At 32.7% G+C, this 27,306-nt stretch overlaps 4 protein-coding genes and 1 long non-coding RNA gene across 7 annotated transcripts; 3 read left to right on the forward strand and 2 right to left on the reverse strand.

Moving 5' to 3' along the window:
* The first annotated feature begins 4,016 nt into the window (after window positions 1-4,016).
* On the forward strand, window positions 4,017-6,757 carry LOC112422010 (protein FAR1-RELATED SEQUENCE 5-like). Its single transcript, XM_024784709.1, has 2 exons — window positions 4,017-4,088; window positions 4,469-6,757. Exons 1-2 carry the CDS (start codon window positions 4,017-4,019, stop codon window positions 6,755-6,757), a joined length of 2,361 nt encoding a protein of 786 aa, XP_024640477.1.
* A 758-nt stretch (window positions 6,758-7,515) lies between these two features.
* LOC112422240 (uncharacterized) lies at window positions 7,516-11,380 on the forward strand. Its single transcript, XR_005646251.1, has 5 exons — window positions 7,516-7,683; window positions 7,806-7,865; window positions 9,623-9,705; window positions 11,069-11,104; window positions 11,191-11,380. It is a non-coding gene; the product is annotated as an uncharacterized lncRNA (long non-coding RNA).
* Window positions 8,076-11,163, reverse strand: LOC11415504 (uncharacterized). Its single transcript, XM_003612267.3, has 11 exons — window positions 10,609-11,163; window positions 10,228-10,482; window positions 9,965-10,150; window positions 9,765-9,862; window positions 9,600-9,684; window positions 9,428-9,514; window positions 9,261-9,347; window positions 9,019-9,159; window positions 8,795-8,916; window positions 8,633-8,705; window positions 8,076-8,552 (listed from the first exon to the last, which is right to left on the reverse strand). The coding sequence occupies exons 1-11, from the start codon at window positions 10,846-10,848 to the stop codon at window positions 8,433-8,435; spliced, it is 1,494 nt and encodes a 497-aa protein (XP_003612315.1). The 5' UTR covers window positions 10,849-11,163; the 3' UTR covers window positions 8,076-8,432.
* A 4,842-nt stretch (window positions 11,381-16,222) lies between the features above and the next one.
* On the forward strand, window positions 16,223-21,968 carry LOC11426249 (probable acyl-activating enzyme 1, peroxisomal). Its single transcript, XM_003612268.4, has 2 exons — window positions 16,223-16,482; window positions 20,114-21,968. The coding sequence occupies exons 1-2, from the start codon at window positions 16,276-16,278 to the stop codon at window positions 21,557-21,559; spliced, it is 1,653 nt and encodes a 550-aa protein (XP_003612316.1). The 5' UTR covers window positions 16,223-16,275; the 3' UTR covers window positions 21,560-21,968.
* A 738-nt stretch (window positions 21,969-22,706) lies between these two features.
* Window positions 22,707-26,999, reverse strand: LOC11409879 (isocitrate dehydrogenase [NAD] regulatory subunit 1, mitochondrial). 3 transcript variants are annotated; one of them, XR_003011974.2, is made up of 5 exons: window positions 26,350-26,999; window positions 25,222-25,461; window positions 24,052-24,130; window positions 23,587-23,701; window positions 23,078-23,220 (listed from the first exon to the last, which is right to left on the reverse strand). XR_003011974.2 is itself a non-coding variant. In XM_013598123.3 (4 exons), exons 1-4 carry the CDS (start codon window positions 26,857-26,859, stop codon window positions 22,946-22,948), a joined length of 1,092 nt encoding a protein of 363 aa, XP_013453577.1. In that variant the 5' UTR covers window positions 26,860-26,998; the 3' UTR covers window positions 22,707-22,945. The 3 variants fall into 3 exon arrangements, 2 of the variants coding, with proteins under 2 accessions (XP_013453577.1, XP_003612317.1); XM_013598123.3 differs by lacking the exon at window positions 23,587-23,701 and having other exon boundaries at window positions 22,707-23,220; window positions 25,222-25,449; window positions 26,350-26,998; XM_003612269.4 differs by lacking the exon at window positions 23,587-23,701 and having other exon boundaries at window positions 22,707-23,220; window positions 26,350-26,995.
* Between the last annotated feature and the right edge of the window lie 307 nt (window positions 27,000-27,306).

Here is a 27,306-nt window from a genome sequence, read left to right on the forward strand (position 1 = left end):
TTGCAAACAAGAGAATAAGCAGGATCATGATTGGGGTTTTTTAATCATTGAATACAATAATAGTGTGTGATTGAAAAAGAGGATACACAATAAATAAAATATGGAAAGTTATCATATATATATATATACACCATTTTTCATACACTTCTTATGTACACCCCCATATATTAGGGGTATTTGAGTAATTTTACATCATATCATCACCCTTTTTCATCTCTTCTTTCAATGTTTTTGCCACGTGTCACAAATGTGTGTGAGTGTAAAAGGGCGTATGTCACCTGAGGTGGTTCATGTATAAGAGCTCTATAAAATATGAAGGGATGAAGTCATTCACTGTACGATGCGATATGGAATGAAATAAATTAATAAGCAGCTGATGGATGTTCCATTAATCACCACACTTGCGTTATTAATCAGCATACGCATTCGACACTTTATTACTCATCACTTTTTGTTTTTTTGTTAAAAAAAGACAAACATGCATAATATACAACACATTAAGTAATTATCTATTGCTAATGACCCTGACTTGGCATTCACCGTATAGCATGATTGCTAATAAACACACTGTATCTTTAATATTTACTTTTTTATTGGATAAAATTATGTTGATCTTACACTTTAAAAATGAATATTTTTTATTGTGATTTTAAAAATGAATCTAATATAAAATGATAAGATTCATGTAAGTTATAATAAAGGTTATTTTCTACTTAAAATTTATTTTTTTAACTTCCTTAATCGATATCTCCCGAATACTGATTAGTATAACTTTTTTTTAAAAAAAACCTTAGGGCAAAACACATGTACACTCCAAATGCTAAGAACTGAAAACTCGTGGATTCAAACTAGTGTTTCAACTTATCAATAATTGCAACTATGATTTTAACTTTATACTTACGAGATTGTTTGCATTGAAATCAAGTAATATGATATTATCATGTAGACGGTAGTAACATTTTCATCTATCCATTTATTTTACGGATTTTATTCTTTTTTTTATCAGGTAGTTTAGTGGTTAGAATTCATCTTATAAGTTGAATAAATGAGGTGTCCGGGGTTCGAACTCCGACCCCTGCATATAACAATGCATTGTCCCTGCCAACTGAGTTATGTTCATGGGGATATATCATTTTTATTCTATTCTTCATTTTATGTTCTCTTTTATCATGTTTCAGTGGGAAAATACGAAAAGTTACAATTTGTTAAAATATTTTTCCTTCAGTTTTTATTATAAGAATATTTATTTTAAGATTGATCTTATTTGTAAAGAACATTAAAATGCACTTTTGAAACACCAAGTTTTAATAAAATCTGACAATTTTGACCTTTTATTTTCAAATTTCACTTCTAGCCTCGTAAGATTAATCCATTTGTTAAAACCAGAGCCGTTCCTAGAGTTTTATGGGTCTTAGGCATAATATGAAAAAAGGGTCATTACATAATAGATCATAATTTTTTTTAGCTTATTGTTGTGTTTTTTCAGCTCTTCATTTCGTTTTTTATTTCGCTTTTCACTACCAAATAAATGTTTTTTAGATAACATCTGAAAATAAATTAAATACTCTATATACACAAAAACAAAATAAAATTTTAGAGAAAAATAGCACATGCATGGTAAACTAAAATTTTAGCACCCCATTTTCAACTAAAATAGAATTTGCTTTGTTATGAAAATTATCCCAATTTCTTGGATAAAAAATATCGTCGATATTTTTAATATTAGTGAAGCACATTATTAGGAAAAAAGGACCCAAAAAAATATCATTAATTTCTTCGATAATAAATTTTTTAGCATATTATTAAGAACAACCAAAAAAAATTATAGGAGGGTGTATATAGAAATATTTGTGCCACATGGGATATATATAATAAATCTCACTAAAAGGGCCAAAAACATTAACAGATTTCAGCCCATTCCTTTATCATGTCAAAGTTTAGGCCTTTTCAGATAATTTTGCTATATATACCCCCCAAAATCCAAATATTTCTATATACCCCCTACACCTTAAAAAAACTTTTGGACCCCCTACCGACATGGGCCCTAGGCCGTCGCACTCGCGGCCTATGCCCTAGGGCCGGCCCTGGTTAAAACCTTAATTTTGACATGGTCAATACTTACTTGAATGATGTGACACATTCCGACTGTAAATATATTGTTGACTTGACTTTTTAATTATTAAAATATTAATAAAATTAAGGGGCCAAAATAAAATTGCTAGATTTTTAACAATAGACGTTGGTGCCATGACTAAGTCGAGATGCTTATGTGTGGAATGAGTGACTTATGAGCTTTAGTTGTTGAGAGATGACCTTATTTATAGAGGTAAGAGGTAGGTAACCTTTTCCCCTATTATGTGGGGAGTCTATCATGCAAAAATCGTAATAAGGGATGCAAAAATCGTGATTGAGTTGCTTTTCTTAAGATAGCGGGCTAAAATCATAATAAAGTGGACAAAGTTTGACGGGTATGAATTGAGTGCGAGTCGAATACGAAGATTATGGTCCAATATAGTAAAATAGTTATGTGGTTCAGATATATCAGTTTCTCATAATTATTTATCTGACAAGATATGATTGAATTCACGTGTAATATTTTTTACATTGACAACATATATAAATTAAATTAAGGTTTATTCCTTCGATTGAACCAAATTAATGATTTATATTTTATGAACTTTAAATTTACATTTAATTAATATTTTTTAAAGATGTAATTTAATACTATTAATTTTTCTAAAATCACACAGAGATGCTGGTACTAGACCCACATGAAGCCCAACGGGCCAGCCTGACTCGATCAATTTTTGTTTCGAATCAATTCTTTTTTAATTTAGAATTGAAAACAACTGGAACTAGTATCTACTTCTAAGAAGCAGGTGCAGCGGTAGCTGCAGAATCTTCCACTGGGACATGGACAACTGTGTGGACTGATAACTTATCAGTCTTGATCGTTACAAAGGACGCTGCTACCACATCGAACCTGTTGTTGGGCTGCACTTCGGCTCGACAATATGGAACCTCCCAACAGCTCTTGTTCCTTTATGAGGTCCTATCGGGAGTTAATTATATTGTGACAAAAAGACCTAATTGTTTTTGCTTTTTTTTTTTTACGGTTCAACCCATGTTAAAATGTAAGCCAAATGGACTGCTCTAAATCTAAGGGACTAAGTCCATTTTGATAGCTCTACAAAATATTCCAGCCACGAAGCAGGGCATTGTGTGATTTTAAACTCGGTCATCTAAATTGATTCGGTCTGTTTTTTGCGGGTTTAAGAGAGACGAGTTTAAACAGGTTGGGCCGACCCGCTTTGCCATCCTTAACTCTAATGGATTTGGATCCTCTCCTGCATTTTTTGTGCAGCCCCCTCTCCTTTTCTGATCCAATGGTTGATTGGTTCATAAATAAACAAAAAACAACACTAAAGAGAGAAAATAGGTGAATAAATGGCTTAGATTATGGCAGGACAAACAACATGAGAGAAATGGTTGGAGAGGATCCAAGTCCAACTCTAATGACTAAGTCTATTTTGACAGCTATGCAAAATATTAATGCACTATATATATGTTGCATGGCGGGTTTTGGCATGGGGAAATCCTTAAATTTCTCCATCTTAGATCAATTTTGTTTTATGTGTGTTATTACCTGTACTCCCTGTCTTTTTATATTTCATTTCAGACCCTAATTAAAAATAATAATTTGACCCCAATTGTTTTAGTTAATTCATTTATGGGTGGATACTTGGTTTTTTTACCCTCCTCTGTTGAAAAGTCTAACACCCGTTACTCAATCTCATTTTCAATATACTTAATTGCTAGAAGCTTTTCTTCACTGATACAACTTGAATCCTTCGTTGATTTTGGTGTCTTTGTTGCGTTTTGTATCCACCAAATCTTGTTCTAGTTGCTGCGTGTTGCCACGTTTCGAAGCGCGGTTGTTGTTCGATCTCGGCGTTGTTGTTGCTGTTCGATTGACGCTTTTATACGAACTCAGTTCATCTCTGTTGTTGTTACTAATGGAAGACGAAGCCACATCTGCTACACGCGCTGGCTCGCGGTCAAACGATGACGAAGTTGATCCAACCCAGGTTTTTTTTTTCTTTTCATTTGTGTTAGTTCTCGTTGATTCTGTATTTTGACCCTTGAATTTTTCCATGATTTTGTTTTCATTATCTTTTTAAAAATTCAAACATTGCTGTTGCTGATTATTTTGTTTTAAAAATAATTTTATTGTTAACTAATTGTAAATTCAAGTTAACTAATTTCATTTACAACTGCTGTTAATTAATTGACACACAATAATTCAATGTTGCTGGTTGTTCTGTTTGTAAATTTTTTTGTTTGTTGTTAATAACTTGTAGGGATTGGAAGACACAGTTATAAAAGATTTTTTTTTTATGTTCACTTTTGATTGCAAGATATTTTGTAAATTGGTTTCTAAATTGGTTTTGTTGTTATTAACTTATAGGGATTGGAAGATAAGTCATTAGATGATGAGTATGGTACTGACTTAAACGAGGAACATCTTGCCAATTCTGGATTTGATCGATGTAATTTTGATGACGATACTGCAGTTAACGGGCTTCAAGATATATGGAAAGTTGAAGTAAATGAGGCACCTGCTGAGTACATTATGAAATTTCATTTTCCAAATAATGAGGTTGCTTTTGTGTTTTACAATTGGTACGCTAATGTGAATGGTTTTGCTGCCCGGAAAAGCAAGTTTATGAGGAACATCAAGGGTGAGATAACGCAACAGACTTTCCTTTGCTATAGAGAAGGTACTAGACAAGTAAAAGTTGATGCAGGGGTGATTAGGAAGCGACGTTCAAAACTACGAACCAGATGTGGTTGCTTGGCAAAATGTCGTGTTCATATTGAAGCTACCAATGGGAGATGGTACATCAAATATTTGAATGACGAACACAATCACCCCTTATTGGATGACAAATTTATGGGCATGTTACCTGCACATAGGAAGATGACGGAGTATGATATATTGCAAATGAACAACATGAGAAAGGTTGGGATTAGGACCCCTCACATATACGGTTTGTTTGCCAATCAGGCTGGTGGGTATCAAAAGGTTGGATTCAGAAAAAGAGATATGTATAATCAGTTAGAGAGGCAAAGACGATCTAACATTTCAGATGCAAGTGATGCCCTTGGATTTCTCGAATCAATGGGATCTACTGATGATAAGATTTTCTGGAAGCATACTGTAGATGAAGATGGAAGATTGGAAAAGTTGATATGGTTTGACGGTGTAGGACAAATGGACTATTCTGTGTTTGGTGATGTTTTGGCATTTGACGCTACATATCAAAAGAACAAGTACTTGTGTCCGTTGGTTGTTTTCTCCGGTGTCAATCATCACAATCAGAGTATTGTGTTTGGGTCTGCCATTGTTCGTAATGAGACAGAGCAAACATATGTGTGGTTGTTGGAGCAATTTTTGACAGCAATGGGAGGTAAGAGTCCTACATCAGTCATAACAGATGGAGATTTGTCTATGCGAAATGCAATCAAAAGAGTCTTTCCTGATGCTCACCATAGACTTTGTGCTTGGCACCTTCTCCGCAATGCAACAAGCAACGTAGGAAATGTCCAATTTGTATCTAGATTAAGACAATGTATGTTGGGTGATTATGATATTGCTGAATTCAAGCGTAAATGGGAATCAATGGTAGTTGAATTTTGTGTTGAGGAAAACAAATGGGTAAATGAACTGTATGAGAAGAGGAATATGTGGGCCACTGCTCATATTCGTGGTAATTTCTTTGCTGGTTTTAGGACGACTTCTCGTTGTGAGGCTTTGCATTCTCAACTGGGTAAGTATGTTAATTTTCAAAACAATCTTTTGGAGTTTTTACACCATTACTTTCGTTGTCTGAGTTTTATGAGGTACAAAGAAGTCGAAGCAGATTTTTCTTCGGTCCATGGGGAGATTTTAATGCAGACTGAATTTCATTCTCTTGAGAGGTCAGCGGCTAATGTTTATACAAGAGAGATATTTTTGCTATTTCTTCCCGTACTAAAGAAAGCATGCAGATTAAAGGTGTTGGGTGTTAGACAAACCACAAGTAGTTATATATACACAGTGTCAAAGTATTGTAGAGAAGGGTCAGAATGGCAGGTGTCATATTACCCAGCTAGTCTCGAATTTAAGTGCTCTTGTTTGAGGTTGGAATCATTGGGTATTCCATGCGAACACTTAATTTATGTAATCACATATTTGGACATTGTAAAACTCCCTGATTGTTTAGTTTTGAAGAGATGGAGAAAGGACGTGAAGGACTCATTGCCAATTTCAAATGATTGTCTGTCTTCTGCCTGGGACCCATCAATTGTAAGTCAATATGTTGGTATTGTCGAGCATTGCAAGAGGATGGCATGTGCTGCTGTAAAATGTCGAAATGCAGAGTACGTTCGAAGCACTATAGAGTGGATAAGTACACGTACAGAGACATTGGAGTCAATTGCTGCAGAGGATATTCCGACTCATTCTGACTTAAACGGTGCTTTCGCAGAAAACTTGATGAACCCATCCCGTGCTAGAACTAAAGGTTGTCGTAGTGCTGTGCCGTCTGCTAGTAATCGATTAAAGCGACCATCACGTAAAGCACCAGCATGCGGCGTATGTCGTGAAGAAGGTCATAACCGAAAGTGTTGTCCGGTTCAAAGACGGACCGATGCCATGTCCCAAAATCAAGTTGGCTCAAATGTAATGTATTATGAAGATGAAGAGTGGCAGTAGCCAAATCCTCACTAGGTAATTATGTCATTATTTATATGTAAAATTATCTTAACATATCGATATGGTTGAAGTTATTTGGTACATGTCTATCGGATACATGAAATTTGTTTAATTTTTTTGTAGGATGACAAGGTCAAGTGCATGTACGAGTTGAAGTATTAGGCCTCCATATTTGCTCTATATTTAAGTTTATTTTGTTGTTTTCATGAAAGACCTATGTTAGTTGTTAATTTAATTTCCTTTTCGAATTATTTATTTTACTGTGACCCGTTACTATTAGTAATTTAGTTTGATATCTTTGAAAAATTGAATGATGCACTGTTATGGACAGAAAAATCAAAGATGCACCAAAGAGTATATGAATTGTACTGTGTTATTAATTTTGCACAAAGAGAGGTCCAATTTGTATCAAAGATAAGTCATAATATTCCTTGCTATGATCAACACACACACACACACACTCACTGCTCCCTTTTAAAGGCCTCTTCCTCTTGATACTTGGCATATTTTCTGTTAGCTTTGTGGGTCCTGATAGGCAGCACTAGTGGCCTCAATATGAGCCATTAAACGTACCATGAAAACATAAGTTGCAACCTAATTGGTTATGCAAGTTTGACTTATAAAATAGATTTTGCTTAGCAGTATAATGATGAGTTTTTGTTATGTAAAACTAATTTACACTATACATTTCAGTAATATGTTTTATTTGTATTATTTGAATTACAAAAGTAATAATAATTGTGTGATTATTGTGTACTTACAACAATAAATGGGTTATGGCCCAATTGACCAAAGATGAACCAAAAGTAATAATGACACAAACTCCACACTCTTAGATCTGATCACTAGTCTCTGTTTTGATTGGTTTGCCTTTGGATTTTGGGCTGTTTATAATTGCTTATGTGATTTGTCTTTGGATCTTGAGTGTGAGTGTGAGTGTGCCTCAAATCATTTTATAGAAATTCATATAGATTTATCTTGATGTATACCAATTCACATGTCATAATTATGAAAAGAGCCTAATAGATGTATTATGTTGGCGGTGCAGGCTTTGTATGCTACACACACAGTCTCATCCTCAAACAACAATGAAGTTGACCCAAACCAGGTCCGTCTTTTTCAATTGTTGTTAACCAACCATGCATTTTTATTTATTTTTTTGTTCATCTATGTTAGTTATTGTTTTCTATTGTTGTTAACCAACCATGTATAAGGTTCAGGTTTGTTTACAGTTCAAAATCTGTAAATTGAAACACAATGATTTAGAGTTACTGGAAATTGGTTTAATAACTTTGTTTGTAGCACAATAAATTTGAAGTAGAAAATAAACCAAATAGTAGTAGATAATTCCATTAATGAACCAAGGAATGGGCACTAATACATAATATGAGCCTTTGGCTTGAAATCATAAAAAGAGTTTGGATTCTGATCCATAACTCATAACATTGGGCTCTAAATCACAAAAGGGTCTTCCTAGGCCTGAAATCATAAAAAGAGTCTGGAATCTATTCCAACACGCTTAATTAGGCTCTAACACAAAAAAGGTGATTCTTAGGCCTTAACAAAATATGTGCCACATTAAGGTTCTATCCTAAATAAAGTAAATACTAATATTAGAGAAATAACAAAGTTTAGTTCATCAACTACACTAGAAACCAGAAAAGGTAAAGCTTCTTCAGTGTGGGAGGGTCTCCCAAAAGGTCATGCTCTTCACTTCCAAATGAGATCTCAGCTCATTGTGAAGTCCTAGTAGGATGCTCATGCATGTCCTCATCCTTACTGCATTTTCATTAATCTGCACATTTAATATTTGTTAGCATAACATGTGTATACATTTCATTAAACTGCAATTTATAATGTGAAATTGTAACTTACTGTTCCATGAACATTATGGTTAAAAGAATGCTCCATCTCCAACCATTCCAGCAACCACACCAAAGAGTTGTTACTACATTCAATATAATTATATGTTTATTTAGTGTCTTAAAATTTGCAGAATTAAGAATATAAAAATCAAGTTTAGAAAAATAAAATTACCTACGACCACAGTTAGGTATCCCCCTGGCCTCTTTGATGTCCCAGTTTTGGAAATCCAACTTGCATCCCATGAAGACTGTTGCAAAATAGCTTGAATTCACCATTTGAGACATTACCTCGGCCTTCATTTTAATGTTAACAATAGAGTTATGATATGCATATTAGTATTATTATTTATTTTTTAAAAATAGATAAAGAAATAGTAAGTTATAATCTTCTCTCACCAATGTTTTAATAGTAGCCCTGCGAGATTCAATATCTTCAGCTCTAAGATATGAATCCAATTGATACACAGTTTCATCTTTGAGAGAAACCACCATGAGATACCAATGGTTGATGAGAATGTTCTTGACCGGAATGTATATCTTTTATAATGAGGATGATAAATGTAGTGGCGTTAAATTTTTATAAATGCTTATAAAGAAGAAACCATTCAAATAAAAAACATGTATTCACATTCACTCACATATTTCAATGTCTGAAATGAGACCATCCAATGCCTTGTATAGTTATCCATAAGTTCATAAAGTGTAGCTCCATTAAAAACATCTTCCTGCATTTATTTGTTATGTTATTATATTTTCCTTTGACATAATACATATTTATATTATTGTTTTTTTACTAACTACTCACATGAAAAGTTGGCGGCATCACCCAAACAGCATTGTGACTAAGATTCTTTTGAACCCAGCATGTTTTTCCAGCAACATAACTGAGAACCTATCATATTAAAGCAGATTGATATATACTTTTTTTAACAAAATACATAAGATATTAAAATTCCTCTACAACGTGTAATACTAACCACATCTTTTATTGGTTTTCCAGGACAAAGACATTCAATGTCAGCACGAGTTGCAACCATATTATGAGTGGTCATCAATGGTTCACTGAAAAATAGAGTACAACAGGTTAGCTACTATTTTTTTACCATAACAATAAGTGAATGTACTTAAAGTAAGAACAATACTCTGCATCCTGATCTGGATGAAACACATATGCACAAACTTGAACTTCTAAAGGACTCAAGTGCATTTCTGGGGTAGGCTTAAACCTCCACTTAATTCCCTACAAAAAAAAAAAGGTTAATAACTTCAAAAATAATGTTATAGGACAGAACATAATAATCAAAATATCTATATATTTATATTGAGTGATATTGGTAATAACCCTTGGGAGAGTGAGATTCATGACTCTTGGAATGAATGGGCGCACTTCGTTGACCCTTGTCTTTCCTCTCCCAACTGGACTGGGACGTGGTTGCAAATATGGATTGGTAACAGGTATCTTTGATCTGTGAGATGGACTTTGAAATAACTTTTTAGTTATCCCAGTCAATACAGCACTACCAATAGGCTACAAGGTTTATAAAAAATTGTTAGTTAAACATGTCACTTTTCAATTAAGAAAAAACATGTTAAAATTATTATTACCTCTGAGTTGGATGACCTTCTAAAGTTGCTCTTCCAAAGCATCATAGGTTGTGATATATGATTATCCATCCTTCCAACAACCATGTCAAAAGCATCAGACCCTATCTTGTTTGGGGTTACATGGCTGCCAAACACATCATTTTCTTTCAAGCATACAGCTACCTCCATCAACTTAAGAGACTCACACATTTCTTTGTTATGATGTTGAAACTCCATCATAGTTGAACTCAGCTCAAGTTGTTTGTAACTTAGCTCCTGCAAGAATTCATATATAAATACTTATAAGTATTTGAAATATAAAAGATGATAATATAAGGTTTGTTTAAACATATATCGAAAATTAAATGCAATATTGTTATGTAAAAAGGTGTAAAAATCAACCTCTATTTTAGTAACAGCAGTAGCAACAGAAGATGCCATGGTTTGAACCAATCTCTTAAGTTCAAGAATAGTATTGTCATTGTTGTTTCTCACCTCAACTCTTTGAACTTCATCATGTTGAATAACATAATCACCTTCAACATCTAGTTCCTCAATGGTCATTGGATTCATGTTTTCACTGTCATCAACATCATTTGTTTCCCTAAAAACCCTCTCAGAATCCCCAACACCCATGGCCATGTCAAAAAGCTTAAGAAGAAAAAGTGAGGTTCAAAAACTTCAGAAAATAAAGTGAGATTTAAAACAAGTGTGATGGTATTCCAAGTGATTGTTATATTTATATTCAGCTATCCACCAAGTGTGAAACTCTATTTGTACACTTAACAATGTTCTATTTTAATTGTTTAACCTTGATAAAATAAAATGAGTACACACATTGACTTTAAATTGATTCATGCAGGGCTCGTGTAACAAGATGGAGGGAAGACTTGACATGGTATATTGATTAAAATAGTACTGCAAAATAAAAGACTAAATGAAAAGATATATCCTTTAAGTGACTGTTTTTGTGTAATGTTTCAGGATTAGATTATATATTGTCTAGACATGCATGAAGGGAACCCATAAACCTATGTTATGGATTGAAAGAGACCTATCATGTTATGGGGCCTTAGCTGGCTATGACAAATGGAATAGCTTGATGAACTATGTAAGTTGGCAGTTTCAACACAGCAGGAATTAGCAGAAAGATCAACACAGCAGGAATTAGCAGAAAGATTCCTTAAAATTTTAAGACAAATGAAACTAACATTCAGCAGTCATTTTGCAAGGTTTTAGTCAAAGCTTAGTTTATTTTACAAAAAAAATACATAGATTAGTTTAGATAATTTTAAATTATATAGAAAATAGCTTAGTTGTAATTAGTTTAATTAGAGATTAAATAGGTTGCTATATATGGTCTGTTTGTAATAGTTTAAAAAAATGATTTTTAAAAATGAATTGTATTCATTTGTATTTGACTAGGTTCTTTTTGTCTCCATTTGTCTTTATGACTTATAAGTCTAATCATCCTACTTCTTTTGTCTCATAGCTTGTGTCTAGTACTATGTTTTTGTCTCATAGCATGTGTGTCATTGGTTAATTGCATCAATCTATTAACCAATGGTCAATGTGAATAACAACAAACACTTGTGAATAACAAAAAAACACTAATTCTACTTGACTCTACTTGTCCACCAGTTGATCACATTGGTACATGACAATGTCAAATTTGGCTCCAAATTAAAAAAATTTATTTGAATAGTTACCCTGACCAATTTTTTTTGAATTATGAAGGTGTTTTATATACAAAAAAAAAAAAAAGATATTTTGCTATCTAATTACTATAAATTATAATATGAAGTTACATATTTTTTTTAATAAATATGAAGTTAAAAAAATTACACTTACATCATAATTATCAAATTACTTATTAATAATCATATTTGGGACTTTTAATTACTAATTAGTTTACCTTGTCAAAGAAAAAAAGACTGATGGTTGTTAATAATCCCTTTTAAATTTGACTAAATTAGACGAAATGAATCTTTATTACATTCAAAATTATATGAATCAATCCTAATAAGAATATTAGTGGTTTGGGTTAGGGTATGGTGTACTTATGTCATTTGACTTCATATTTGAAATCTAATTGAGTTATATGATACTTATCATGTATAATTGAGTATTTCCTTAAAAAAAGGTAAATTTGAATCTTAATTAGGGTAAATGAATGTTAATTACAATCAATATTTCTAAATTAATTACAAATAATTCCTTTCAATTTAGTGAGAATTTTAAACCTAATTAGTTGAAATGAGATTTTTGAATTTTAAGCCCAATAAGAATATTAGTGGCTAGGGTTTGGGTTAGGGTATGATGTAACGATGTGATTTGAGTTTGAATTTAAAACCTAATTGGGCTAAACGATATTTACTAGGTAGAATAGAAAGTTAAGTAGACTTACTAAATCTTTATTACATTCAAAAATTATAACTTAATTGAAAATGATCCCTTCTAGTTTAATGAAAGTGTTGAGTATTTGCATTGACTGCATTTTTGCTAAAAACAAATATCCTTGTCCTGTAAGTTGGAACTAAAGTTCCAACATGTGTTTAGGCATCTCTGTAAGATGTTGGATGATAGAGAATTAGCAAGTGTACTAATTTGAATCGAGTAATAAAATAATTCGTTTCCTTAGGGATTTTTTTAATTTCTACTTAACAAAAACATTGTCATTAAGATGTAATTAAATTGGGGGTTGCCTTAGGCAAAATTGGTTTTGTGTGCAATTGTGATTCAATTGACAATAGTAACGTTGGTTTCAGAAATAATTTAGAGAGATGACTAGGTCATTCGATTCATCTGCACTTCACTCATTTGGCAACCTGGTTCTTATGTCTACGAATATCACAAAGTGAATGATCAATTAACACATTAACTTAGGTCAATCCCTTGATCCTAAGTCCGCTTATCTAATCATAATTCCCTAATTCCTTAGGTGAACCTATAATTCTCAAAGGATATTAAGTCCGTTAATTCAAAGATCTTAACCTAACAACGCTCCATCCCTAGATTGTCTGTTAGATTGAACAACATAAATAGATCTGAGTTACACGCAACGGTCAATAGTCATATAATCTCTTAAATCAATTATATTTGGTCAGAATCATAAAAGCATTAAGAACAAGATATACTGAATAAACTAGATTGACATTCATAAACGTAAGAGTTTCAGGTTACATCCACATGAGCTAGTACAGAATCATCTCTTGACCTAATCGCAAAGGACTTAGCTACTCATGGCTAAAGCATAAATAACTAATGATAAAGAAGAATTCATTACATGAAATTGATAACCGGCTATGAATTTTGATGGTCTCCCACCTTTTGCTCAGTGATCCAGCTCCAAAAGTATGATTTTCTCTCCAAAAATTCGAACCCTTCTTTCAGAAATCGACTTGGCTTTTATAGTGAAAATTCTTGATTCGCCAAAATCGTAGCCCGATCCAATAAATCGGAGCACGATTTCTTCTTAATCTTCAAAATCTGTCTGACGCTCCTCAAAATCGGAGCACGATGGAATTCCATCGTAGCCCAATATTTTACGTAGCAAAGGCTTCCAAACTTGACCAAAAATCGGGCTACGATGCCAGAAATCGGAGCACGATTTTCTGCATTCTTCAAGTATCAAAATTGTTCTTTTGTAGCTTCAAACTTATGCAAAAACACCTGAACTCAACTAGAATTACATAAAAAAACTAAGCCAAAAGTAATGCATGACCTAGTGTCATCATTGGATACGATGTTCCAACATCCTAGCACGGTTCAGTGAGCCTGGGTTCATGCCTACTTGTACGCGCGCCCCTTATTGTTTAAGGAAACAATATTTCCTTATCTTATTGATCAAGCAATACGCATATCTTCTAAGAATCAGCTGTGAAATATTTCTAAATTAGATTTTATATTTTAGGAAATATTTATTATTGGTTGGAACGATCCTATAAATGTTCCAACATTTTAGGACTTTCTAGTTTTGTTTCTGATTCTTGTTTTGCAGATTAGCTGAACCGATCTGCTTTGTGCTGAAGTCCAACTAAGTATTTAGCCCAAACTGCTTCAGTATATAAGGAAGACTTCAATACCTAATTGTTATTCAAGCCGTCATTCTAAAAAGTTTAGATTTTTAGGGATTGAGTCTTCATGTATTATGCTCTTGTATCGTCTGTGATGCAAGTTTAGAATCTACTATGTGTTCTCTCTTGTATCGTATGTGATACTTGTTTAGAACTATTTGTGTGAGTTTGATACTCTTGTGTACTACACCGAAGTTGTGAAACAAGGTGTTAGTTGTTTGTGTTTGAAGCTAACTTCATCTTTGTGTTTTGGTTTAGGTCTAATAGGTCACAGGGGCTATGACTGACCATTAGGATAGTGAGATGGGATCTCAGATCTAGGAGTTCATAGGTTGAAGTAACTATTGAATAAGGACAACACTAGTGGATTTCCTTCCTGACTTGGAGTCCCCAGATGTAGGTGTGTTTGTCACCGAACTAGGTCAACAAACTCATTGTGTTCTTTACTTTTCTGTCGTTTATTTTCTTGTTTTTATTTCTGTTTATCATGTGATGTTGGAACACTAAACGGAACATTGCAAATGTTAAAACATCTGACAGAACATATTAAAACAAGTGCACTAGAATTTCAGATTGAGACTTGTGAATTTGAATTTTAAACTCAATAAGAATAGTAGTAGATAGGGTTAAGGTTAGGGTATGGTCTAACTATGTCATTTGAGTTCAAATTTAATCCTAACTGGTAAATAACATGACTAGTTTTGATTATTACAAGCAGGATCAAATCAGAAATCCTAGGAATATTGTGCAATCTTTTTCCATAAAATACATGAATGTTCATCATATTCATAGGTTACTTTATGAACAAGATGAATAAAATTGTGTTTTGTTATGAAGGTAATGTCTTTCGACAGAAAGCAGTAATGAAAATGCAAGTATAAAGACTTAAAAGTTTAAACGCATCAACTTAAAGAAAACTGAAAGAAATGTAAATTGCATTGCATTTGAATGTAATGATGGTTCGACAAATCAAGTTACATACATCATGTGACTCTTTTCTCTAGACGCCGGTACTTCGAGTGCTAGAATTTTATAAATGATTTGCGACCTTTTTTTTCTTCATGAAAAACTATTATTTATACATAGAAGAAATAAATGCAAAAACTAAACTACTAAGAACCACACTTCCTCAACCGAAAATTGCCTGTCTCCCGCGTCCTAGACATTTGAAGCCAACCTCTTCACTAAATTAACTGTCCATCGAATCATGGCTCCTGTCGAACGTTCTCAGTGTCAGTCGAACCCAACAACATCTAATCATGGACTTAGAGAATTTTGCAGCTTTGGACATTCGTTCCAAAAATTATAAATTCAAACGGTAATCTTTGTATAATTAAATAATAGTATTTTTTTAGAAAAATAATATAATAATTTTTTTTAAAACACGTTCTTGGTTATATATTTTTTATATGAATATCACCTGGTTCATAAAAAAGATAAAATCTACATCATCAAAATTCATATTATTAATCTTTAAAAAAAGAATCATATTATTGGTAAAATAACTATTACGATTATCATTATTAAGAGTTAAAGTTGTTATAGATTCAAAGTTCAAATTCGAACGAATGAGTAAATATTATTCTACCAACTACTACTAACATTTATCAAGTTTTTCTAAATAATAAAGAAAAATGAAATATTTATTTTGATTAAAAAACAACATAGTAACGGGAAATAAAATAACTCCGTTTTCTACATGTTGCAAATCTATAAATCTATAAAAAAAATAGGTGATTTGTACAATTTCAAAAAGTGTACATTAGTTTCAAAAAGTGTACATTAGTTTTTTAATATTAAAATCTCAACAAGTTGTAGGTAAACATTTTAGAGTAATCCTATCCATTGGTATTTATTAGTATTAAATCAATGGCTCTTATTAAATTGACCTAAGTTGGGGAAATATATCAACTTGCCCATGCTAAACGTTGCCATGTTGCATATATTAAGCAAATACCAGCCGTACAGAACCAGAACCAATGAGGACGTTACAATGACGCAAGACCTGGTTGAGTGCTCTAAAGGTTCACACATACCTTTGACACCGATCTGTTTCCTTGAACGAGCAGCCACTGTGTATGGTGACAAAGTTTCCATCATCTACAATGATCATGTTAGATTTTCTTGGAGAGAAACCTATGAAAGATGTCTCAAGCTTGCTTCTGCTTTGGTCAACTTAGGAATTTCTAATGGTGATATTGTAAGTTCATTTATCTCCCAATCTCCTTATGGTTATATTATACTTTCCTCTCAAGCTAACTATTGTTTTTGTTCTCTCTTCATGACCAAATATAATGTAACAATGGAATGTAAATCAGAAAATATATATGATCTATTGTTTCATGCATCCTTTGTGACAAAATATAAAAGAGATCTATAAGTCAAGTGACAACTAGGCTACCCATGAAAGAATGATGGGTAATTTATCCCAACCAATACACATTAGCCACATAAGCATATATTCATGAACTATCTTGACCCCACAAATAAATTACTCATTTTCATTGGTTGGTGGGTAAATTACCCACCATTCTTCAAAGGTAATTTAGAAAAAACCATAAGTCAAATGTTTTTCTCTAAATTTTAGACTAAATACATTTCATTTTACAGTTTGTTTTTTGTTTTTTTGCTTATAGAGTATATAGTGTATATTTAGGGTACATAGGATAGAGTTTGGTAATAGAATTATATTCTTCCATCAGGCAGAAATTAATTAACTGGTTATTCTAATTGGTCTATACAAACTAGTGGTTTATCGACTACTTTAAAATGGTCTCTTGACTATAATAATCAATTTAGCTACCAATTTATCACTAAAGGGACCAGTTTTGCAGTCACCAAATGACCATTTTTTTTTAGTAAACTAGAAATTTACCTGAACAATGAAGTGTATATGATTTAAACCTCGACCTATATATATATATATTAAGCAATATCTTTTATCAACCGAGCTGATTACACGGGGACTTTAATGACAATTTTCTAGTAGTAATTATTGCCATATCAAAATAATGATCAGATGGATAAATTTCATTTTTTATACTAAAAATAAGGTATTGATTCATTAAAATTGATAGAATACATTAAATATAACAAAAAATTTATCTCATTAAAAATAAAAAGGACGAATATGCGAACAAACTCACATCATCCAAGTTAATAACATAAAATAGAAACTGCATATAAAAGTGACAAAAGTAAAGTGATTAAAGTACCATGTCTTCTAATTTAGTTTGTTGTTTTATATGTAACAAATATTATGTGTGTGTATATATATTTCAAATAATATAAAATAGTACCTATATTAATTAATTTTTTTATTTTTGCATGATTAATTATAAATTTCGATTCCATATAAAAAATTACAAAATTCAATCGAAACACTTTATATTAATGTAAATCATTTTAAACTATTTTGAATGATAAAAATTTAATCCAAATTTGTAAAATTACATCATTATGAAAAGCCTTGACAAAGTTCACCTCCTTCTAAAAACTCTTAACACGACTCAAACGTGTGACTTTCAAATCTAAAACTCATCGTTTACCAACTCTAACATGGCTCAAACGTGTGACTCTGGAGTCTAAAACTTATGGTTTACCAATAAACCAAGTATTTAGAGTTAGAAGATGCTTCATTGGAAGTGAATGATTTCATTGTTTTTTTCAGGATCTGAAATAATTCCATAAGCGCGTAATTATGGAAAATGGGACAGTACATGTATACCGTGTTCAACACTGTTTATATTCATATTTTAAAATGATTCAGTCGCTGTCCTTATTCTAAGACTGAGTTAGGTCATTGACATTTCATTCCATACCAGAATTTACGCCATTAAGAAAAAACATAAAAAAAGAATCCCTTAAAAAAAACACGTTATTAAAATGGAAAGTCCATAGTCTTTGAAAAACTTTATTTTAAGCCATTAGAATGTCTTCAATATGGGAAGTCCACACAGATTTATTATTATTTTTTACTATCCTTTTCTGACATCATTATGTTTGGAAGAGTTTCTCACATTACACACCATTTTTGTATATGGTCTATTCCTTTTTTTTTCCTTCTTCTTTCTATTTCTCCTTATTTTCACTCTCTTCTGAATTCACTACAGAATTGTACACTATAGTATATTGGTGTGGAATTTGGATCTCTAAGAATGTAAAGTATAATCAATCTCTCAATAAAAAAAATAATGTAAAGTCTCTCAAAAAAAAAATGTAAAGTATAAAGTGAAAAAATTAAGGGTTGCTTTGTTAACAAACTCATTATTTGTTATGATGATGATATATCTATACTCCACCCGTCCTATAATAAATGCAAAGTGTATAAGTGAAAGAGAGAAAAATGATTTTTACTGTGTTTATCAAGTATTAGTACATTCACCATTATCATAAATGCAAAGTGGAAGATGTTGAATTGAAATGATAAAGGTAATATCAATTATAGTGTATAATTAAAAAAAAAGTAATTAATATTGTATTGAAAAGTGAAATGAGTCAATTATTTTAGGACAATATTTTATCGCAAATGACACAGTTATTTTAGGACGGAATGAGTATATTATATCTACATTTGATTTATTTTATTTTTTTGGCAAGATCTACATTTGATTTGTTATGATAAAGTGAATTGCTCATTTAGAGGAACCGATGTGATGTGAGACTATTATTTTACGAGATTAATTTTATATCTTGACAACATTTTTTTTAACACATGCATTTTATCCATCAAGTCACACCAGGAAGTTTAATATGTTGTTCGAAATATAAGTATATATCTGTCACATATCTTTCTTTTTAAGCAATCAAAATCATTGCATTTTGGTTAATAATATAAAATTCAAAATACAAGGACGAATATAATAGAAAACTTTTTTTTTTTTGAGAAAATACAATAGAAAATTTGGCGACAAAACAAATAATCAAGATAATTTAGTCAAAACATGAATTTCGGTAACATAGAATTCAAAATACAAGGAGGAATATAATAAAAAACTTAGCGACAGGCAAATAATCAAGATAACTTAGTCAAAACATGAATTTCGGCTAACATAGAATTCAAAATACAAGGAGGAATATAATAAAAAAACTTAGCGACAAGCAAATAATCAAGATAACCTAATAAAACATGAATTTCGGTTAACATAGAATTCAAAATACAAGGAAGAATATAATAAAAAACTTGCGACAAGCAAAATAATCAAGATAACCTAGTAAAACATGAATTTCGATTAACATAGAATTCAAAATACAAGGAAGAATATAATAAAAAAACTCAATGATAAGCAAATAATCAAGATAACCTAATAAAAACACAAGGCACACCAATAGGTTGTTTATCAAAGTCAATATTATATAAAACTCGATATATGATCTTCCATATATCAAATGACTATATAATTTGATAATTTACAAAAGTTTCTATACAAATGCAACATGAGAAGACAAATTAATAGTGGTCTAGCAAAAACACAAAAGTGTATTTGTTTAATTTCGGTTTATCCCTTACCACATCATTTGTTTTGTAAAGTCATATGCCACAAAAGTCTAAGAGAAGAATATTTAAATTATAAGGTTGGAATTCCAAACAATTTACAGGGAGCAAAAATGCATTTAACTTTGTTTTGGTGTACAGGAGCAAAAATTATAAGGTTGGAATTCCAAATAATTCCAAACAATTATTTGTTTTGATTAATGAATTAACATTGTCATCAACTATCTATTTTCCAAAGAAATTTACCTAACCAACATGTAACTGCTCATTATAACCGAAAAGAATTTTTTTCCTATGCATATGAAGACCTCAATTTTCTTTCTTATATTACACACAGGTTGCAACTTTGGCACCAAATACTCCAGCACACTATGAGCTTCATTTTGGTGTACCAATGGCAGGTGCTATTATTTCTTCACTTAACCTCAAACTAGATGCAACAACATTAGCATTAATATTGGAACAATTAGAGTCTTGCAAAATCATATTTGTAGACTATGAGTTTATTGATTCTGTACTCAAAGCATCAAAAATAATTTCCCAAAGAAATTTCAAGCCACCCCTTATTGTCCTAATACAAGATCATGGCCAACTAGTGAAAGATATACCTCAAGATACCTTAATATACCATGAACTTCTTGAAAAGGGGCAAAAAGATTTTAAGATTTCAATGCCTATAAATGAATGTGATCCTATATCAGTGAATTACACATCAGGCTCAACTGGAATTCCAAAAGGAGCAGTTTATAGTCATAGAAGTGTCTACCTTAATTCACTCGCAACTATTACTCGTTTCGACGTGAATCCTATGCCGGTGTTTTTATGGACAGTTGACATGTTTAGATGCAATGGATGGTGTTTCATTTGGTTAATGCCTGCTCTTGGTGGTACAAACATTTGTCTTAGAAATAATTTTTCAGCAAAAGATATTATTGATGCAATTCATGTTCATAAGGTAACCCATTTGTGTGGTGCACCTACCCTTCTGGAAATTATTGCAAATTGTGAAATTATTAGGCCTTTTTCTCATAAGGTGAGTGTCACAGTTGCTGGTATATTACCATCATTCAAAATTCTTAACAAAGTGGCAGAGCTAGGATTTGATGTTAATATTGGTTATGGTATGACTGAAACATTAGGTCCAGTTATTGTAAGAAAGTGGAAACAAAATTTTGATGATGATATTACAAAGCTGAATTATGTTGATAAAAAAGGGGTTATAGACTTTATGATGGTTGAAGTTGATGTGAAAGATCCAAATACAATGAAGAGTGTTCCATATGATGGAAAAACCATAGGTGAAATTATGTTTAAAGGGAATACTTCAATGTCAGGGTATCTTAAGAGTTCACAAGTGAGTCATGAAGCTTTTAGGGATGGCTGGTATAGGACTAGGGACCTAGGTGTTAGGTTACCTAATGGTTCTTTTAATTTGAAAGATAGAGCAAAAGATATTATTTATTCTAAGGGTGAGTTTGTGAGTTCATTAGAGGTGGAAGCTGTTTTGTTGAATCATCCAATGGTTTTGAAAGTAGCTGTTGTGGGGAGATATGATGATGATGAGTGTTTGGTTGAGTCACCTTGTGCAATTGTGAAATTGAAAGATGGATGTAATGCTAATATTGAAGATATTATCAAGTTTTGTGAAGATCAATTGGATGCTCATATGGTTCCTAAGAGTGTGGTGTTTGTTGATTTGCCTCTTAATTCAACTGGTAAGGTACAAAAGTTTGTTATTAGAGAAAATATTAAAAGTATTGGGTGGTGTGACTCAATTAATTAAAGCGTGGTTTGTAGGATTTGGATTGATTGCATAACAAATTTTACACATTCATGCAGTCAACACATCAATGATTGTTGAATCAATATCGGACAATCCAATATATCTAGCGCACTATTTAGAGTTCAAAAATTTCAAAATTGACCATCTAATCTTTGATCTAACGATGGCCGATATACACTCTGCATGAATGTGTGAATTTATTACTGCAGCAAAGCCAAATTAGTTGTTTGCATGATAATAAATAAAACAGGGCAAAATGGAAGTTGGTAAATGTGCCAAACAAGCATGTAATAAGGTTAAACAAACTTATTTGTTGTTTTATTGTAGACATTTGATGTCAGTGTTTTCTAAAGACATACAATCTATGTATTATTATGAGTTGTGTTGAATGTTACAATTAATCTGTCTATTTCTATTGTTTTCTAGAAAAGTTTGGGAGTGCAAAAATTGGTCTATTCACTTGAATTAATTTATCCAAAGGGTGGTTAGAACCTGGAAAAATTACATACTGATTTCTTACAGAAGCAGGGGATGGGGATGCTTTGCTCATTAGAAAATGGCAAAATGCAATCCTCTTCATTACATTACATTTTTTAGGGAATCATTTTTTAGAATCCATTTCATTACATTCGTCACATTCAAGCAATAAAACCTAAAGTCATTTTCATCTGATAGACCCAAAAGCATCTGCCTGAATATTGCATGTATGTATCAGCTATTATTCCACAATTTCATCAAACATTTGCTAGAGTACTTGACTTGATCCCAACTAAAAAGTAAAGCGTGGGCGTGCGATACACTAGCAACTACTTGACCTTACAGAGGTAACAGTTTATCATTGATATATGAACCTCTGACTGTGAGAAGGGATGTGAGTGGGGCGAGGAGTGCTCACCCACAAAATGTCCCATGTCACTATCCTCGTTCTCAACCAGAGATGTTTTTCCCTTTGTCTCCATTGATGAAGAATCTTGTAGACCCCCAGCTCTACAGTGATAGAGTTTCAAACCTCTCTGACTGTGATAGAAACTCATTCTGTAATCGGAGAAATCATAAAAAAGGTTTATAACGGGCAAGACGCTATTTTGGTGGCACTAAAAATATCTTGTCACTTTCTATAGTGTGATAAACCCCATAGACTACGTTATTGAGACAATCAACTCAAAGTTTTTAATGATGTTCATATCTTATGTAATAGATGATTCTTGTCAAACCGACAAAAGCTCTCTTCAAAATTTCTATCGCATAATTTTATGCGTTGAATACACATTATTCAGAACAAAAAATTTGATGATTTCACCTTTAAAGGGTGCAACACATTATCGATAATTAGCGACTAATTTCAAACTCTAACTTCATTTGGTAGATGAGCAAGTGAATATATAATTACTGCAATGCATCTATTACTGCATCAACAACCTCTTGGGTGGTGCTTGTCCCTCCAAGGTCCTTTGTCCTGTATTTACCCTCTAAAATGACTCGTTTCACAGCACTTTCCAATCGTTCAGCAAATACAGGAAACTGGAGATGTCTGAGCATCATTGCGGATGAAAGGAGGAGTGCCACAGGATTGGCTTTCTTTTCTTGTACTACTTTTTCTTTACCAACATTTCCTGCTGAAGCACCTTGTTCAAACACAGCATGGTCAGCCCCAACATTACCTGCAAAGACATTTCATCCATGAATTAAGATATTCAAGCTTAAGGTTAAAGTGGCTTTATTCAATAATCACTTTTATCTAGATACCCTTCCACAAATTCAGCCCACAGGTCCAACACAAAGGACCAACAGCCCTGTCTATATTTTCATTAGAATCTACATCCTACAAACAGCACTGCCGCCACCAGACTCCAACCCATCCCCGTTATTTGACTCAACTAAAGCAAACTCTTATTTTAGAGTACAACAAGACCTCAACGACTGACGAGAAAACTTATAGTCGATATTTCAACACATTCATAGTTTACTTACTATACACTGCTAAAATATTGAAGGTTGATTTTTCATTAATGGTTGAGATTTCTTACTTCATCATCTGAAGTGAAATGTTCACTTTAGAAGAGTAAAATGGCAATTATGTTGTCACTACCATTTGACAACTCCATTACCCCACAACGGCTGCTGTTGCCTCCAGACTGCAACCTGTTGAGGAAGATAAATGAATTTCCAGTTTGATTTCTATACCACCTATACTTTTTTCTTTTCATTGAATATAAAATCTCTGATTTAATCAATCACTATATTTTGGCAGAGTTTTCAACGAATGAAAAATGTACCTGAAATAATTGATTGTAAGAACTAGACAAACATGATTAATACACTCTAAATCTAGACTCAACAATCCTGAGTGGTAGTCACCCCCTCACACATCTCATAACGACAGTGACCATATGGAAGCAAGATACTATTTGATAAGAAAAATGCCACAGCATAATCAAATGAGAGCTCTAGAGTTTCAACACATTAGTGATAGTTATTAGTGATATTTATACCTCCCGGCATGACACCAGTGCCTCCAGCAATGCCTGCCGCTGTATTCGCAACAAGATTTCCATAAAGATTGGGGGTAACCTGCAAGCGAAATAGTGTTCATGACTTTGAAATCCTTCTTTGAATTTAAAATCAAAAGCAAAATGACTGGGAAAAAGACCAATCAATAACTAGCAAGAAAGAATTGTCATGTTAATCAACAAACTCCTCAATGTTTTCTTAATTTCAAGTGGCACCAAGAGAACAGGCAGGAAGTGTGTCCCTTTTGTATTCATTATTACAAATACAAATCCATTTGTTATACTTCCCCAGAGCGATAAAGGAGATAGCTAACTAGTATCTATTTCTTTTGAACTGGCACAATATGGCTATATCAAACCCTAATTAAATACAACATCCAACCTTTTCAAATGACAAAAGTTAATTAATAACTTATTTATCATATATCCTCTCATATAATTAGATTAAACTAGGGAACCCGTGTTAAAAAAATTATGATGCCATCACTGTCCTACAGGGATGCTGTTTCATTCCTTCTTCCTAGATTTTCTTTTTGTGCAGGGTGGCTTGTTGAATACTTATTGGGTAGCAAAGGCTGACATAAAAAAGAAAAACTTTATCTGATAACTAAAACATTACTTGCAGCACTCTAATTTGTGCCAGACATTACTCAAAATTAGCAGAAACAGAAAGGTAAAACAAAACTTAATTGATAGATTGATTTGTCTTGTTTTGATTCTTATAATCTCCACAGTAATTACAAAGAGAGCATAAGCAAATGGTTAGCTTCCCTCCGATTAATTGGCTTTCAAATATAACCTTTTGATTGAACCAACGATTGAAAACCTCATACAAAGGTAAGGAAGTAAAGACTAAAAAATAATTATCTTTAGCTATACTTATTTAGAGTTCATTACAATGCTACTCGTCAACAAATTTAACAACAGGGAAACCCATGGCAGTTGTCACTAATTCCCAAAAGTAATAAAAGAAAATACAAACGACACATGGGTCACAGTTTAATGAAACAAGTTGCTCATTTCACCAACAAACTAATAGCACCAAGTTTTTTTTATTTAAAAAAATGTTTAAACAAGTGCTGGACTGGTAAACATATCAGCCAAAAGTAGATAAATAATTGGGATTCAGGGTCAAATAGTAAATATACATACCATGACATCAAACTGCTCAGGTTTTGAAACAAGCTGCATGCAACAGTTATCTACAATAATTTCATTATACTTGATTCCAGGATACTTTGTGGCAACCTCTCGACAAGATTCCAAGAATAAACCATCTGCAAGCTTCATAATGTTTGCTTTGTGCACAGCAGTCACCTTCTTTCTGTTATTTAGATACGCATACTCGAAAGCATATTTAGCAATGCGCTCTGAACAGAACTTTGTTATTACCTAGCAAAATTTGAGTATGAGGTGCAAACAAAAACCCATATGTCACAATGTCATGGTGCTAACATCATGAGATATATAACATTTAAATATTACAACAAAAATCTATCTATACAGCAAATATAAAGGAATAAAACCTCTACATTTAAATAATAGTCCTCTAAGAAACGGAAACTATCTGAGCATGATTACAATTAACAACCTTTAAAGGACATCAACAGTGGAGCAGCAAGTACACAACACCATGCATACAAAAGAAAGAAAAAAAAATTAAAAACTAATATTCTGAATTAATATAACTACTATGCACTGAGTACTCATTAAAACATAAACTCCACACGTTCTCACAATTTCTAAAAGTGAATTACTGATTACAACAAGTTTGAATTAACACAAATACAACCGAAAAATCACTTAACTATAATGTTTCTAAATTATTCTGATTGTAAGTTTATTGTTGTGAGTTAATAAGGGATAAAAAATCATGTTAGTCCTCATATGTGTGATGTATCGTCACTATAACTCATTAATCTCTAGGTCTTCCTCTGCCTCTAATAATTTCTCTTACCCACTCTCCTTACCACAGAATCAACAGGTCTTCACTCTACACACTCAAACCGCCTAAGTCGAATTTCCACATCTTCTCTACGGCATTTGCTACCCCAACTCCCTCTCTAATGTTGTCATTTCTAATCATATCCCGTCAACTAGAGTTTCGAGACCACCTTCCAACATCTCAATTGTATCAAAATTACAAAATTATGTCTTTCGCTAGTAAGTTTGATCATCAAATGTATCTTCCATTAATTAATCAACTTAATAAATAAAATTACTAACGAAACACGCACAATGTAATATTTGCATAATAAAAATTGATCATAATTTGAATACCTTGAGACTCTCAACGACGCCGGGAACAACCTCATGTTCAAGACCGGCATATTCCCCTTCAGTATTCTCCCTAATAACAACAATATCAACATTATCATGCCTAGTAGTCAATCCTTCCAGATTAAAACAATTGACAAGCGAAGCATAAAGATCAAGCTCCTTCCTCAGCTGCAAATTAAGCGAACTAACACCACCACCCATCGGAGTCGCTAATCCACCTTTCAAACAAACCTTATTCTTCTTAATCGATTCCATCACTTCAGATGGAATCGCTTTCATATTGCCATGCACTTCGAATTTCTCGAAGAGCACTGGCGCATGCATCGCTTCCATTACTTGCTCAACAGCGCCGGTAACGAGAGGGCCGATCCCATCGCCGGGGATTAGGGTTACGGTGCGGGGGGTTCCGTCTCCGGGGCGGGGCATGTAGGTTACGGTGCGGTGGTGGGTGAGGTGGTGGCGCGTGGAGATAAGGTGTTTGAGGAGGTTTGTGGATCGTCGAGTCGCCATTGGCGGTGGTGTGTTAGGGTTATGAGAATTTGAGTGTGTGTTTTGGTGGTTTTGATTTGTAGGTTTAAGTATTAGAAGATTCGAATGAGGTTTCAGAAGTGTTAAGTACAGAAAGAGGTTTCAAAGGTACTACAATTTTGTATCTATTTATGGAAACTTTTTTTTTATTTTTTATAGAGCTATGGAAACACGAAGATTAAAGCAATTGTCAATCCCTTAATTTGTTTGGTCACTTATTAAGCCTAAAAAAAAAAATAAAGGATCCAGCTAATCACTGCCTTGGGGTAAAAACAAAATGGAGTAAAGTCGAACTATTTGAGGTAAGGTAATTAAGGGGAGTGAAATTCAATAAATAAAGATATATTGGTGAGAGAAAAAATAAATAAACCCTCAATTCATATTTTAAACTCTAAAGTGATAATTATTTTGAGAAAAGAATAACATTTA

This window comes from Medicago truncatula, chromosome 5, assembly GCF_003473485.1.
Source record: "Medicago truncatula cultivar Jemalong A17 chromosome 5, MtrunA17r5.0-ANR, whole genome shotgun sequence".
NCBI classification, from domain to species: Eukaryota; Viridiplantae; Streptophyta; class Magnoliopsida; order Fabales; family Fabaceae; genus Medicago; species Medicago truncatula.

Excerpts from the sequence above, each read along its gene's own strand:
- LOC112422010 (XM_024784709.1), top strand. The coding sequence starts at position 4,017 with ATGGAAGACGAAGCCACATCTGCTACACGCGCTGGCTCGCGGTCAAAC. Across the intron at positions 4,089-4,468 it reads ACGAAGTTGATCCAACCCAG|GGATTGGAAGATAAGTCATT; the intron begins GTTTTTTTTTTC and ends ATTAACTTATAG.
- LOC11415504 (XM_003612267.3), bottom strand. The coding sequence starts at position 10,848 with ATGGCCATGGGTGTTGGGGATTCTGAGAGGGTTTTTAGGGAAACAAAT. Across the intron at positions 9,863-9,964 it reads TGAATCTCACTCTCCCAAGG|GGAATTAAGTGGAGGTTTAA; the intron begins GTTATTACCAAT and ends TTTTTTTTGTAG. Across the intron at positions 8,706-8,794 it reads ATACCTAACTGTGGTCGTAG|TAACAACTCTTTGGTGTGGT; the intron begins GTAATTTTATTT and ends TATTGAATGTAG.
- LOC11426249 (XM_003612268.4), top strand. The coding sequence starts at position 16,276 with ATGACGCAAGACCTGGTTGAGTGCTCTAAAGGTTCACACATACCTTTG. Across the intron at positions 16,483-20,113 it reads GAATTTCTAATGGTGATATT|GTTGCAACTTTGGCACCAAA; the intron begins GTAAGTTCATTT and ends TATTACACACAG.
- LOC11409879 (XM_003612269.4), bottom strand. The coding sequence starts at position 26,859 with ATGGCGACTCGACGATCCACAAACCTCCTCAAACACCTTATCTCCACG. Across the intron at positions 24,131-25,221 it reads CTGAGCAGTTTGATGTCATG|GTTACCCCCAATCTTTATGG; the intron begins GTATGTATATTT and ends TTTCGCTTGCAG. Across the intron at positions 23,221-24,051 it reads CACTGGTGTCATGCCGGGAG|GTAATGTTGGGGCTGACCAT; the intron begins GTATAAATATCA and ends ATGTCTTTGCAG.